The sequence below is a fragment of the Buteo buteo genome, chromosome 6 (assembly GCF_964188355.1).
Source record: "Buteo buteo chromosome 6, bButBut1.hap1.1, whole genome shotgun sequence".
Taxonomy (NCBI): Eukaryota; Metazoa; Chordata; class Aves; order Accipitriformes; family Accipitridae; genus Buteo; species Buteo buteo.
The window spans coordinates 44,320,408-44,334,131 of NC_134176.1; the positions used below are offsets into that span (position 1 = coordinate 44,320,408).

General features: G+C 41.2%; 1 protein-coding gene across 2 annotated transcripts in view; it reads left to right on the top strand.

The window, feature by feature from the left end:
- Positions 1-588: 588 nt before the first annotated feature.
- The window catches only part of CSTPP1 (centriolar satellite-associated tubulin polyglutamylase complex regulator 1), an 86,200-nt gene continuing 73,064 nt past the window's right edge, over positions 589-13,724 (top strand). For both annotated transcript variants that reach the window (XM_075030824.1, XM_075030823.1), the window contains exons 1-2: positions 589-722; positions 10,375-10,477. In XM_075030824.1, the coding sequence (XP_074886925.1) occupies positions 10,450-10,477 (28 nt within the window). In that variant the 5' untranslated portion in view covers positions 589-722; positions 10,375-10,449. The remainder of the gene's footprint in view (positions 723-10,374; positions 10,478-13,724) is intronic.

Below are 13,724 nucleotides of genomic sequence, written 5' to 3' on the forward strand. Positions count from 1 at the left end.
TAAAGGACCTCCTTGGTCACCCTGTTCAGTCCCTGCTCTCTGGGACAAGGGTGCTACACAGTGCCCTTCATTAACTTATTATCATTCACCTTCACCTTAGGGTGCTTCCCCCACAGCTGTAGTCCCAACAGCCCCTGGCATTAGGCACCTTCTGACTTACAACCTAAATCTATGCAGAATGACTTCACACATGCATCTCCCCGTGCCATTTTGGCTCTTCAGCTTCACTAGCTCTTCTCCCTCTGAGGCGTCCCTCGGCCCTGGAGCATGCTGCGCAGGGCATCACCCCTACCCCTTCCTCACAGCCAGGCCATCTTGCCCACAACCCCTTCCTCAAGGCCAGGCCGCCATGTCACCACACTCCTCCACAGACATCCATCTACCACAGAGACCACTCACGGCCTCCCAGCCTTGCCCGCAGCCTCTAACCCGTACAGACCAGCCGGGCTAGCGGGGGAAGCCCACCGTGGCTCCGCTCGGGGGTGCAGGAGCGGAGCGGGGGCTGAGGCCGCGCCTGCCCGGGCGGTTTTAGGCGCGGAACCCTGGCGGCATAGGGGCGTGTTCCCAGCCGGGGCGAGCGGCCGAGTAGCGCCGGGCCCTGAGCGCTGGGAGCGTCGGGCGCCTTGGAAACGGACGGAAACTGTGAGGGAGCGGCGGCGGCAGCGGCGGCGGGAGGATGCTGAGCCCCGAGCGGCTGTCGCTGCCGGGGCCCGAGTACCTGGGTGAGGAGCGGGGAGACGCGGCGGGGTAGCGCCCCGACGGGCCTCGTCCCCTGGGGAGGGCTCGGTGGAGCCGGGGGTGACTGCGGCCCGGCCCGGCCTTCCCGAGGACAGCGGCTGAGCGGCCTCGCCCCTCAGGAGTGACTCCGTGTCCGCCTTCTCGGCTGGGGAGGGGGCGGCACCGGGGGGGGGTTACAGCTCGGTGTCGTAGGGCGCTGCTTTCCCCGGGTGCTCCCCTGAGGTGGGAGGGCTGCGGGGCCCTCTTGGGCGCAGGGAGCTCCCCTCCGCTGCCCTTAGATGAAGGCAGCGCCGGCCTGAGGGAGGTGAGCTGCGGTCTCCTCCCCTGTCACATTTGCGATGTGAGTAGTAATAAGCAACGTCCAGCTGCTCCATGGCAGACTGTAACCTTATTTGGCCCATTACCAACCTGTTTTGCTCCCAGGTCTACATAAGCAACCGTATTTTATGCTCATTTCCCGGCATGTGTAAGGACAGCTTTTTTTCTGAAATAAGGTGACGTTGGTAATTTTTCCCACGTAAAATGGAAATCTTTTAACTTACAAAGCAGCCGCTCCCTTGCAGACTACATCCTTTTAAGCTGACTCTAACAGTCTGTGTTACTGCTTGATGTTCCAGGAAACTAAGGAGCGAAGTGATTCGGTGTTAATGTGTCAAATAAAAATAATTAGGATGGAATAATGTCAATATGACTTCATTTAATTCCTGAAGAGGAGATGAATTACAAGTAGTAAGCATTTGGAATGTGTTCAAGACAGTATTTTTGAAGTGAAACTCTTCAGCCATTACTTTCTAGGCCTAAGAGGCTGTTTGGTAATGACTGTTATAAAGGTATACATCATTTACTGTGGCTTTCTTGTACAAGGAAAGGTCGGAAATGGCATGGATTACTTTGTGCTACTTGTTCCACACAATTTTGCTGTCTCTGGACAAAACTAGAGAAACACTGCTGGCTTCCAGTAAATGGAAAACCTGTCTTGCAGGGAGGAGACTAGCAGAGCTTAGTTTGTTCAGCCTAGCAATAGTGTCAATGAGGAGGGATCCAACTGTTCTTTCAAAGCACATCATAGCACTAAAGAGAGATGAGATATTTAAGCAAAGGAGTGATCTAATTCATCTTAGAGTAGAATCTCTTTGTGGTATTGCTGCTAGGCTGCTGTTATGGTACTTGGTGCATACCTGCATAGCTGCAATGCTATTCTGTGTTAAGGAAACTCAAGGCAGAAAGAAGAGTTTGTTTAGGGCTCTGTTTGGGGTGATTCTCAGGAGACTCACTTTGCTGAAGTTCTTATTGCTGATTTCAATTCTGGAGCTAGTTCAGGTATTCGAGAACAGTATTGCAGTGTGCCATGTAGATACACCCTTTGGTTTTGTGCTACTCTATCACACTACATCAGCATTTTCAACCTACGCATTAATAGAGAGACTCATAACTTTTCCAGAGTTGCTCTAGGCTGAAACTTGCAAAATTTCTTTTTTTTAATGAGCCAACTTGGTTTTAGGTTAATTTAATTGTTTTTAATGAAATAGGCACTTAGCTTTTACTTGTGTGAAACTTGTCAGTAAGGATTGAATCACTCAAAACAATCTGGGAAGCAGACAAAAAATTCTTCAAGTGTAAGAATAAACCAGTTTTCTGTTTAACATCTGAAGTTGAGAAATGAGTTCTAAGAGATGTGCAAGATTGTTAGGTGCGAGCAGCTTTATTAGCCTACTTAAAGTGCACCACCTTTTATCTCTGTTCCACATGCTGATCTACCATTCCCTTTTCATTTTGTAAAACCTTCAAAATTTTCTGACATTGAGGTCAGAAAAAGACACACACGTAAGTGTGTCAGGTTGAGCAATAACTTGTATAAGAGCCTGTTCTGTTGATCACATAGTATGTCCTTCTGTTTAGGTTGCAATATCTGTTGTCTATTAGAGGGGCAAAAAGTGTCTGCTACATTACAGTATTGTTATTAGCTGCGAATGTTACCAATAACAATGTTTTTGTCTTCATGAGACTTTGTAACTTATCAAACTGCTCACAGATCCTGCTGAATGAATTGTGTATCAGCAGTAGGAAAGTGGTTAAAAAACAAACAAACAAAACCCCCCAAACCCCAACTCTCCCTGCCCCCTCCCCCCACAATAAACACATCTCCCCACACGTTTTCATAAGATGCTTTTATGTTTTCTACATTGACCTGGTATTCTGAAGTCACCATTCTTTGGATTTGTTCTATTGTGTGCCTCAAAGTCTTGTTAATGTAGTTGTCTGATGTGGGGTTGTAAGCAATTGTGATAAGTTTTGCTTTCTGTAATTTTATTCTAAAGTTGTGTTGCCCCAGGCTGCCACATAAGGTATTCTCTGAGTCTCCCAGATCAGATGACACTGTCTTTCCTGACCTGGAATGGGCAAGCTTCCCCTAACCTCTTTTTCCCCTTTTCCTTTTTCAATATCAAAAACAGGCCAACAAATAAAACGAGTGGCCAAAATAACATTACATGCTACTTGCTGCATTAATCTTTTTTTTTTTTTCTTTCCTTTCCTATTTGAGATGATTCTTTCACATCCAGTTTGGATGCTGAGGGAAATAAAAGCAGTTGTGAATTAAAATAGAAGTGAACAGGGAGAGAATTAAGCATGCACTTAAGATGAAAAATAATTGCAAAGCTTTGGTACAGCAGAGTTCCTGGAGAATAAAAATCAGGGCAACACATCTCATACCACAATGATTGTGGGACAGTAAGTAGAACAGAGATGACTGATACTCAGTGAATAGGAAAGGAGATGAGGTCTGCAGAGTTGGCAGAAAGGCTACAGTGAAGATGTTGTAACAAGCAGGACATTTTAAACAGTATTTTCACTGAATAAACAACATTTAGTGTTTGGGGATAGTGATGAAAATGTGTTTCTCGTTTAATGAATGAGACTAGAACTACAGTAGGCAAAATGAGGCCTATTTGAGATACTTTTCCATGCCTTCCTCATTATGGTTTAATAACTGGTGATTGCTTAGTTATTTATAGCAGGCAGTGGAGCACTTAGTGTATTGTTCTGCTCATGCAGCTGTCTTCTAAAGCTTCAAATTGTATTACCCCCACCCCCACCTTCCCTGTTATGGACAAAAAGCAGTAGATTATTGCAAATTTTTGAACTTTTATTTTTCTCTGGATTCTCCTCCCCTCTACTCCCCAACTCCAGGATGTGCTTTCTTTTCTTCCTTTGCCAATATGAGACATGTAAGAACACAAATACTCTGTTAGGGAAATGCCTTATCAGTAAAGCATGGGGCTATTGAGTGCCAGAAACATGGTTGTGTTTCCTCATCTCTCTCATAAGAGGTCTCAGGCTTCATGATTAGAAAGAACATTCATGGTATTGGTGCTTTTACAAAACTGAGTACCTCCCAACAGAGAACTTCAGTTGTGTGGAGACTTTGCAGGTACCTAGGATTTACTTTTCTTCTGAACAGTCTTAAGAAATACTGATTTGGAAAGTCCAAGTGCACTAGTTTTCTTTAACAGCATAATCAATGTATAGGTTATGTTGTTATCCAGGCATCTCAGCTGATACTGAGTCTCCTCTTCGTCTAGATATTTGATGAGCTTCTGTGAGGCACTCTGGCTGAAAGAGTTTATGGTCTAAAAAGCAGAAGAGAATGCCTTTTTTAAATTTTTTTTTTTAATTTCTTGCTCTGTTGTACACATAGGACAACTATAACGTGGAAGATAAATGAATTCCCCACTGATGCATAGGGGTTTGTTTGCATGTAGAAATGTTAGTTAAGTTTGAATCTTCTTAGACTCAGTCTAGTACTTTCTCCAAAAGATGGAGATTTCATCTCCAAACCTGCTGTTGCATTACAGGACTTCCACCTTAACTTGAAAGGTAACAGGTGAAATCTGATCCTGATCGAGGTAGAGTTCCAGAACTGGAGAGTACATAGTCCTTCTACATTTGAGTATGAATGGGTAGGGGACCATTAGGCTACTTAATGCCTTATAGGAAGCTGGAATGACAGTTACTTCCACAACATTAATAATACACAGCATAAATTCAGTTTTTGGTTTTTTTTTGTTTTTTTTTTTTTTAAAAAAAGATAGCTCAACAATTTTGCATTGGTGAGGTGATGATTTCTAGCAGCTATACGACATCTTGCAGAAGGTGGTCTCCTGGAAGGACTTAGACAATTAAGTTAGTCTGTGTGCAGTCTCAGGAGTGCAAACTGAAAAAGTACAATGTCGTGGTTTGTGACAAATATGCTGATTAATTGTTTGAAACAAATTTTCAGTTATGGTCAAGATTAAATTATAAACTGAAACATTTCTTAAACTTTTTGTTGAAAGTGGTTTTGAAACTGTGAAAGTATGAAATACAGTATAGTTATACTGTGTGGCCTCTTAGCATGTGTTCCTGAGTAACAGCGGATGTCTCGCATCATAGTGTTATCTTTGGTGTGACAAGGTCTACTTGTACTTCATTACATGTTCTGTCCTTCAAAAAAAAAATTTTTTTTGAGGGTTAATGGGAAATTACACTGTGAAGCTGTGCAAAGCTGGAAGGAACTACAGCTGTAGTGATTTAGCTTTTAAGTTGATCGTTTTGTTTACATACTTCTCTTGCTCAGGTCATCCCTTAGCGATATCTGAAGAGATTAAATCCCTAATGAGAATGGGTGAAATCCTTAATGATATCTGAAAGATTAAAAAGACCATCCTGAAAGACCATTAATGCTGGAAAAACTTCCAGAGTTGACATGAATTTGTTCTTGCAGTTTGTATCCTTACTAATTCCCTCTTGCATCATTATTGTTTTGGTAATATTTGTATGAAATTGGTTTTGTGTTACTATAGATGTGACTTTCCTATGTGCATAATACAGTAGTGTCCTTAGTTAAGCTCCAGTTCAGAATAAATTCTGAATTAGTATTTAGCTGTTACTTTATATGCTCTCAGAGATTAAAAAATGGCAGAAGTATTCCAAATACATTAAAGCCTGTTGTGCTCTTGAACTTCTGATAACTGAAATGAATCTTAATATTAATTGCATCAAATAGTGTGTATTTTCAGCATTTCAGTTGAGGAGGAGGCAAATCACTAATAAAAGCTGATCTTATTATCCAGGAATTCCCACCTGATTTTTTCAATATATTCAGTTATGCCAGGAATGAACCAGCCATTAAAAAAAAGCCCTGTTATGTACATACAGTACAAATTGTTTTGGTAGACAGCTCATGTTCCAGAATAAGTCTTCTCTCATGAAGAGTTGAGCAATAATGTGGCTAGCTGATTTGATAATAATTTGATAAATACTTACCTCCACTACAGGGCTCTGTTCTGCTGCTTCTTTAAACAAGGTATGTGATTCGTGTTTTACTATCTGATACCAACTTATTCCAATCATACTCTTTCTTCAGGTTGTTTGGCACACTTTATTTTTCTTTTGCAACATCTGCTGCTATTTTTATTGCATCTATTGGCTGTCCCATGTTTGCTATTCCTTTCAAGTATGACAGGCAGCATCACTTCTTGGTAAGTGTGCTGGTATACTGATCTTCAGTCTTTCTTCTCTTCCTTTAGAAAAGGCAAACCTGTTGGAAAGAGAAGCTTCTTATCAACATAGCATTAGGGAGATGCATCTAAGTTGTAAAACCGGGAAACTAATATGCAAAACCAGTATGGTTAACGTGATTGTGTTGCCAATACATGCTGAAGTAGGTATCATGTAACTGACACAAACAGTACTGTGGCACTTCCAAGGTCTTAATCCTCTCCGTTCCTCAGCACTGCTGATAATAAAAATATTACATATACGCAATTTCATTACTTAAAGGTGACATGTATTTCTTCCTTCCTCCTGAATTTCTGACTTTGAGAATTTCAGTGCATATATTCTGTTTCATGCAGTGGTATTATTTGCATTAAATTCTCCCTCAAGATTTTTCAAGTATCAATACTTGTTCTTACAGTATTTGTAATCAAACTTATGAATTAACAGATTGTTTGTTCTCATAAAAAGATTGAAACAAGTAATTTGATGGCTTATAAAAGGACTACTTTTGCTATTTTAAATACACATGCAAAATGATTTGGTGCAGTTACGGCTAAATGGAATTAGTTGTGATTGTCTAATCTGTTGTCGTGATGTCCATGAACATTGTGGATTGACTGTGGATGTAATCCTCGTTTCTCCTTTTACTTGTAAGATGGAGGAGATTTATATAATTTGGTCTGAATTGCACAGCCACTGTTCAGCCCTGAATTTGGTTCTAAGCTGAAAGTGGATTAATTCCAAAATTCACTTTAAACATTGGGCGTGTGAGTGTGGTGGTATTACCACCAGAGGCCATTCACCTAAGTGCTGCAGTGGCCAGCTTTGGAGGAGCTGTACTGTATATATTGCTACTGATTGAACAGAGGCTCTAACTGTAACCTCGCTGCTAGTGGTTTAGTGATAAGAATTAAGATATTCCGTGCAAAGCTATCTACTTAACATTAGGTCACGGGCTGCCTGAAGACTCCTCTGTGAACTTAATCCGTGAGATCCTTCTGTGAAATCTGCCTGGTAGTTCTTAAATCTGACAAAAAAGAGTAGCACCTACCAAATGAGTGTGGCAGGCACGCTTACTCACTGTTTGGGGTAGTTGCATGGGATTTCAGGAAAGAGTTTGGCAAATACAGGTTGCATTGGAAAGTTTTTTGTACAAGTAGGGAGGAGAACCTTTGTGACGATAAGCCATAAACAAATAAAAGCTGAGGATGATAACCTGTTGTAACACCTCCTGTGTGGAAGCTGCAGTATACAGGAGTTCTATCAGGAAGAAAATGAGTAGAGACAGCAAGCTGTAATAGCACAATTGCGTGAGTATTTGGGCTTTACATTCTGATTTGGACTTGCTGCCTTATTATTGCAAAGTGAGCCTCAAAAGTATGAGCAACATGTATACCAATACACCATATCTCCCTGAATTTTCAAAAACTATTAAAACATATGAATCGTCTCATTTATTTTGCACAGGACCCCACAGATTTATAACTCTGCTTGCATAAACAGTTAATGTTCCAGTATGGTTCCAGTGTTTGTTATGGAAAGTACCATTTGTATAAATAATGGAACTACTATTTTGCTATAACCAGACTCCTGGCACTTTATTTTGCCTTTCTGGCCTGCTAGAACCTGCCTGCATATTAGATTTTATTCTGTGACTTTTCTGTGTAGAGTAGAGTTGGTTGGGTTATAAAACATACTACTTGTACCATTCCATGGAACTGGGCAGCCCGCGAACAGGAAGCCAGAGCTGGAATTTGGTTTGGCAGTGTGAACTGTGCTACCTGGATAATAGCACAGCAGCTGAAGAGCCAAAGAGAGAGACTTCTCAAGGAGATTGCAAGTGCTATTTTATTTCAGTCTCTCTGCTCACCAATTTCTTCCCTCCCCCACACCTCTACCTACGTTCTGGGAAATAGGGAGAGAGGTTCTTTGCCAGGATCCTTAGGCCATGCAACAAAAAGCTTAACAGAAGTACCCTTTTACCAGCAACTGTATTCAACAGTGACCCCTGTCTATATGTGTACATTTTTAAGTGTGACAGAAATGTCTGAAGTTCTGTGTTGAAAGTTAATTTATTCTCCAGGAGCAGACTCGAAGGTATTTGTTATAGAGGTCAGCCACATTGTGCTTTGTAGCACTGTGGGACCATGCCTGTCTATTCCCATAGGCTTTTAGGGGAGAGATTAATGACTCTAAAGAAGCAAAATAACAAAAATATATGTTTCATTGATAGGGCCTATTCTATGAAAGGAGTGTATACTTCCCTCACAAAGTTTTGAGAATGGCTTTGCAGTTGAGCAGAAGTTATTGCAGGCTGAGATAAGTGGAAGCCTGTCTGCTAGTATCATTTTCTGGCTTAATTTGGTACCACTGACAGCTCAAGAGGGGCCTGAAAAGACAGTTTCTGAGTGCAAGATGGGCTGCATGAAGAAGAGGGAGGAAGGATGGGCTGAAATAAAGTTACCCAGTTGCTGTTATCTTGAGCCTGTGACTGAGCTGCACGACTCATTCCTCCCTCAGGGGACACAGGTGCGCAGAGCTATTTTTCTTTAATCACTCACATAAATTAAATTTATTCCTTTGCATTAAAATAATTAAATAAAGCTACGCCCTGTATCTTTTAGTACCAGATAATATCTTTGAACCTTTGGCTCACCATTTTGCTATCAGCTGCAAGGTATTTTCCAGGGTGTGCTTAACCAATTTTACCATTGTCCTGAAAAGTGTTCTAGGCAGAGAAATCCCCTGATAGCAATCAATGTTCATACATACTTTTAATCACTGTATCCACTGGGAATAATCATTTCCGGGCTTCTCTTTAAGTCCACCTGCCTCACACTAAGATGAAAGGGACTTCCATGCTGTGTATCAAGTGGTGCAGGCTTGATGCTTACCAGGATATTAAGCACAAATTAAAATGGTTTGAAGCATATTGATGTGGGTCTGAGGTTGGCCAGTTGCTGGTGAGGGGATGATGCTGCCAAGTCTGGAGCAGATTGGCAAGGAGCAAGAACAGCCCTTGCCTTTCCTATATCCCCTAAGGGTTATCTCCTGCTCCTTTTTAGGACACGACACTACTTGCAAAGGTGCAGTAGCATACGTGTTTAGGATGGAGGTGTGTGCTTTGGGAACAGGGTTTGTGTGCTTTCCAGGTTAGGAATGATTTTCCTGGGTTTGTTGTGACTTGTCTTCTGATTGTTGAACTTGTAGATTTGGAAAGTCTGCTGCTTGGTAGCTGGCGCATCACCCCAGACTTGGCTCTTTGTTGCTCTAACTTGGTTTCTAGCCAAAAACATCAAAGGGGCTCAGTGGCAAATCTGTGTGGCTTCCTCCCTGGCAAATGCTTGGTTTGTACAGAGTCTGCCCCCTGCAGAAGCAGCAAAATGGTTTGTGTCGTCCCAAACTATCTTTACTCAATAGTCTTAAAAGTGAGTGGCATTCTGTGGTTCAGTACTGGCAGATCCACCACTTCTGAAATTTCCTTATGTTTGGTTTAGGCAGCTATTTGAGACTGACTCTTGAGCAATATAAATATCTCTTGGCATTGAGACCTGTTCCCCACCTGCCACTCCAAGAACATTCATTGATGCTTGTATGGAAACAGATGTACTTTTATTTGCACCTTTAGGAAAAAAAAACCTTTACAGAACAACCTTAGAGCTACTTGGCTTTGGTAAGGAGGGAAGGGCAGGGAACACCTAAAGCTCTGCAAAAGCTCCATCAATACAGCATTGACAATCTGCATAGGAAAGATGGCTGTGACTCAGAACAGAGATCAGGAACTTCTCTTGAGTAAGCATTTTCCAGTGAGGCAGTCTCACAACTCCTTCTCCTCTTCCTTCACTTCCAGAATCCCAGGGGATTTTGAAAAAGGGTCAGCACTGTTAATGACTAACTCTGTCTAGCCAGGAAAGAAAGCAGGATTTAGGTCAGGAATTTTACTATCCATATCTGGGGGAATGAAACCTCTACTCTCTAACTGAGGGAGCAAATGCTTGTTGGCTTGTTGTGTAAGACACACAACCAGGCTGGGCTGGCTCTGGGCTTTGCAGGCCCCTTGTATTCTAATTTCTGTCTCTTACTGTCTTTTATTTGCAGCTCAAAGACATGTCCTCACGTACATGGAGGATGCAGTGAGCCAGCTGCTGGAGAACAGAGAAGATATTAGTCAGTATGGCATTGCCAGGTTCTTCACTGAATAGTAAGTACATCAGGATGCTGCCAATAGGGCCAGTCTGAGGGGGGCTTTTGGAAACAGGCAGGGTACATGGAGAATGGGACTGGACACATGCTGATTATGTTGTGAATGCTGGATTTCACTGGGTTAGCCAAGGGCTGCCTGAGCATGTTTCGGAAACGTGCATGGGTTTCGTACAGTTCAGTACCTCTTCTGTTACAAACATTCATGTGAAGCAGTCACTTTGGGGAACAGAGCTTTTAAAAGCATATAGAAAACCAAATTCTGCTTGCCTTAATCAAGGCTGTTAGTATCAAAAGCAGAGACTGCTGCTGGTTTCAGCAGCACTCATTCTTCCTTTCTCTGAATTTGAACTGTTTTGTCTTCTTGTGTGATTGTTGGCCTATTGAATGCTTTAATAGAATGCCTCTTCCTCCCTTATAACCTGCATAAGTCCTTAAATAATGAACATAATAATTAACACAGATAATCTCTTCCTACTACTTTGGAAAGATTTTTTCAGGGGGGGAAAGCTATGTGCTGGTCTTTAGTGTTGTTGATGTTGACTCAGCCGATTGCTGTATGTTTTGCCAACTTGATCATGTATTGCACAATGTCTAAAACTCCAGGCAGCTTCATTAAAGATCTGTTGGTAATGTGTGTACTTGCAGTGGTTATAAGTCTCTGTCTTTTGATGCCCATTTGAAAATCTTGCCTTGCTTGCTTCCTTCCTGTTACCTTTTTCTGAGGCAAATCAATGTGTAGAGTATTTCACAACAGTTTCTGTACTACAGCAGCGGAAGAGGATCTCAAAGCATAGGAATAGCTTGCTTTCTCAGTTGACCACAGTTTCTTTTTTTTTTGTGTGTGGTTTTTTGTTTTGTTTTGTTTTGTTTTTCTGCACATCAGTGTCCATCTGATCTCCAAATGAGGTCTAACTTGCTAGTTCGACTGATTGGACAACTTGCATTATATTTTCTTGCCCTATGTACATTTTCAATTTTTAAACAACTGAGATTCTCACTGGTAAATGAGTAACTAAGGTAAATACTGCAGCAAGTTGGAGGGGAAATTCTTAAAGCTTCCCCCCCCCGCCCCAAGACTAGTGTGATTTTGGCCATCTTGGCAGAGGAGGTAAGATATCAGCCATCTTGCTACATCTGTTTGTATAACAGCTCTTTTAGATAGATGGCACTGTAACAAGAAAATATTGTTTCTTGGTAGTATGTTATCTCTTTTGCTCTCAACAAAGTACTTCCAACTTTCACGTGGCATGAATGATCCGTGTTGCAAAATCTGGAAGACCCATGCAATACAGTATAAAGGCAATTTTACTAGAAGAATCAAACAGCTTACCAAAGCTGTTTAGTTTTACTGTTAACATTTCTCTGTAGCTTAGTAACTAGAAGGAATACTGATTTTAAAAGACCTCGGAAATCTATTTTAGAAGCAACTAATACTTGGTACTACATGGATTTTATAATATTTTTTGTTGTTGTTTATAAAGTAGCTCAAACTCTCAGAATGACTCTGCATTCCCTCTTTGTAGACTACTAAAGTTAAAAAAAATGCATAGTATCAGGAATGAAACTCTTACTACACAAACCAATGAGCAGCATACTTCCATGTTCTGAGCAAGTTGCAGTGGTCGCTGTTAAGTGGGGGTTGCAGAGAATTAATCATTGAGAGTAGGTATTCGGGACAAATGAAGGTACAACCTGTGCACTTGACGTGATTGGGAATCACGATACTCCATCTGATGTAGGTGAGTTTCCACAGAAAGTAATACTGAGATAAGTTAGCTGAACAAATAGTAAACAAGAGCTTAAGAAAGATAAAGAGCATGACTACAATGACCTCCACCCACCAACAGGATTTCTTTACCAGAGTTGAAGGCAAGGTGGCTCTGAAATACCCAGCTGAATTCGTTATTCAGGCATCTCTCCAGATCGGATTTGGTTTGCACCTACTTTGAAGCTGACACCTCAGGGCCTTTTCTAAACTTCTGATCATATATACTTAAAAAATTAAATGGTGAGCAAGAGGTCTTCCATGCTTTCTGAAACTGCTCACATTGCTTCTCTATAGTATTTCTTCTTCATGACATGATAACCATCTTATTTTCATTTCCTATCCCTCTTCTACCTTTGAAAGAGTAAATAGTAATTCAAGGTTGTTATAACAAACAAAACTGTCACCATAGAGCACAACCCTCTGATTGACTTAGGTGCTGAAGATCGTGTTTTTCCCATTTATTTTTCAAAGAAAGATGTGAATTTCTATAATGCCTTTTTGTTCACACTGAGTGTTCTGTGGAGCTTCTGATTTCTTGAAAGACAGGAAAAGACTGCATGTTTGTTTCTTCTGTAAGTAATATAGAACTAGTCATTCTTTTTCTTTTTTTCTTTTTGCTTTTTTTTTTTTTAGTATGTCTGGAGTTTAGCAGATCAAACTGTGTTCCTGTACCAAAGCACAAACAGGCTTAGTGATTTTGAGAGCTGTGAAACTCTTAAGATTTGAAATGTGGGATTCTTTAAATAAAGTGGAGAGTAAATGATCAGCAATATGGGTGTAGGTAGACTCAGAATACAAAGTTTCCTATTACAAAAGGCTCACAGGGCTTAGTGGTGAACCCTCACTGCCCAATAGATTTCTGTTCATCCATGCAACTTGTCAACATTTGTTCAGGCTGTGCTTTGAAGGCTACCCTGCTCTGCCAAGCAGATAAGCTTGATCTTGATTTTTATCTTTAATCTCAGTATCTTCAAACTCAAAGATAACTTGTGAGATTCCAGAAGGTTTGTGTACATTCTCCCAGTGTTTTCCTTGTTCTAGGTTATTCTAAGTGAGAGGATTGTCATGTGCATATTTTGAAGTATGCTGCAGTGATTTGAGATGAAGGGACTTGATATTAAGCCGTCCAGTTTTTAACATTTTGCTTTCTCTATTTATGCTCACTTAAAATTAGAGACCAAGCCCAGGGTTTAGAAAGCTAGCAGTAAGGCCCAAGAAAGTGACTTTTTTCTTTTTTTTTCCCCCCCTTTTTTTTTTTAAATGTGTATGGGATAAAGTAATGAGTTCTGTAACTTTTCGGAGGTAATGAAGTTAGTGTGTCAAGAATGGGTGTTAGATATTCTCCAAACTCTTCTCAGAGGGCACACTTTTCAATAGAGTGGTGTTCCATGGACCTTTCTTGCTGGATTCACCACTCGAGCAATCATGGACTCTGCATCATGCATTGCAATGCCCCACCTCACCATGAGTCACTTCA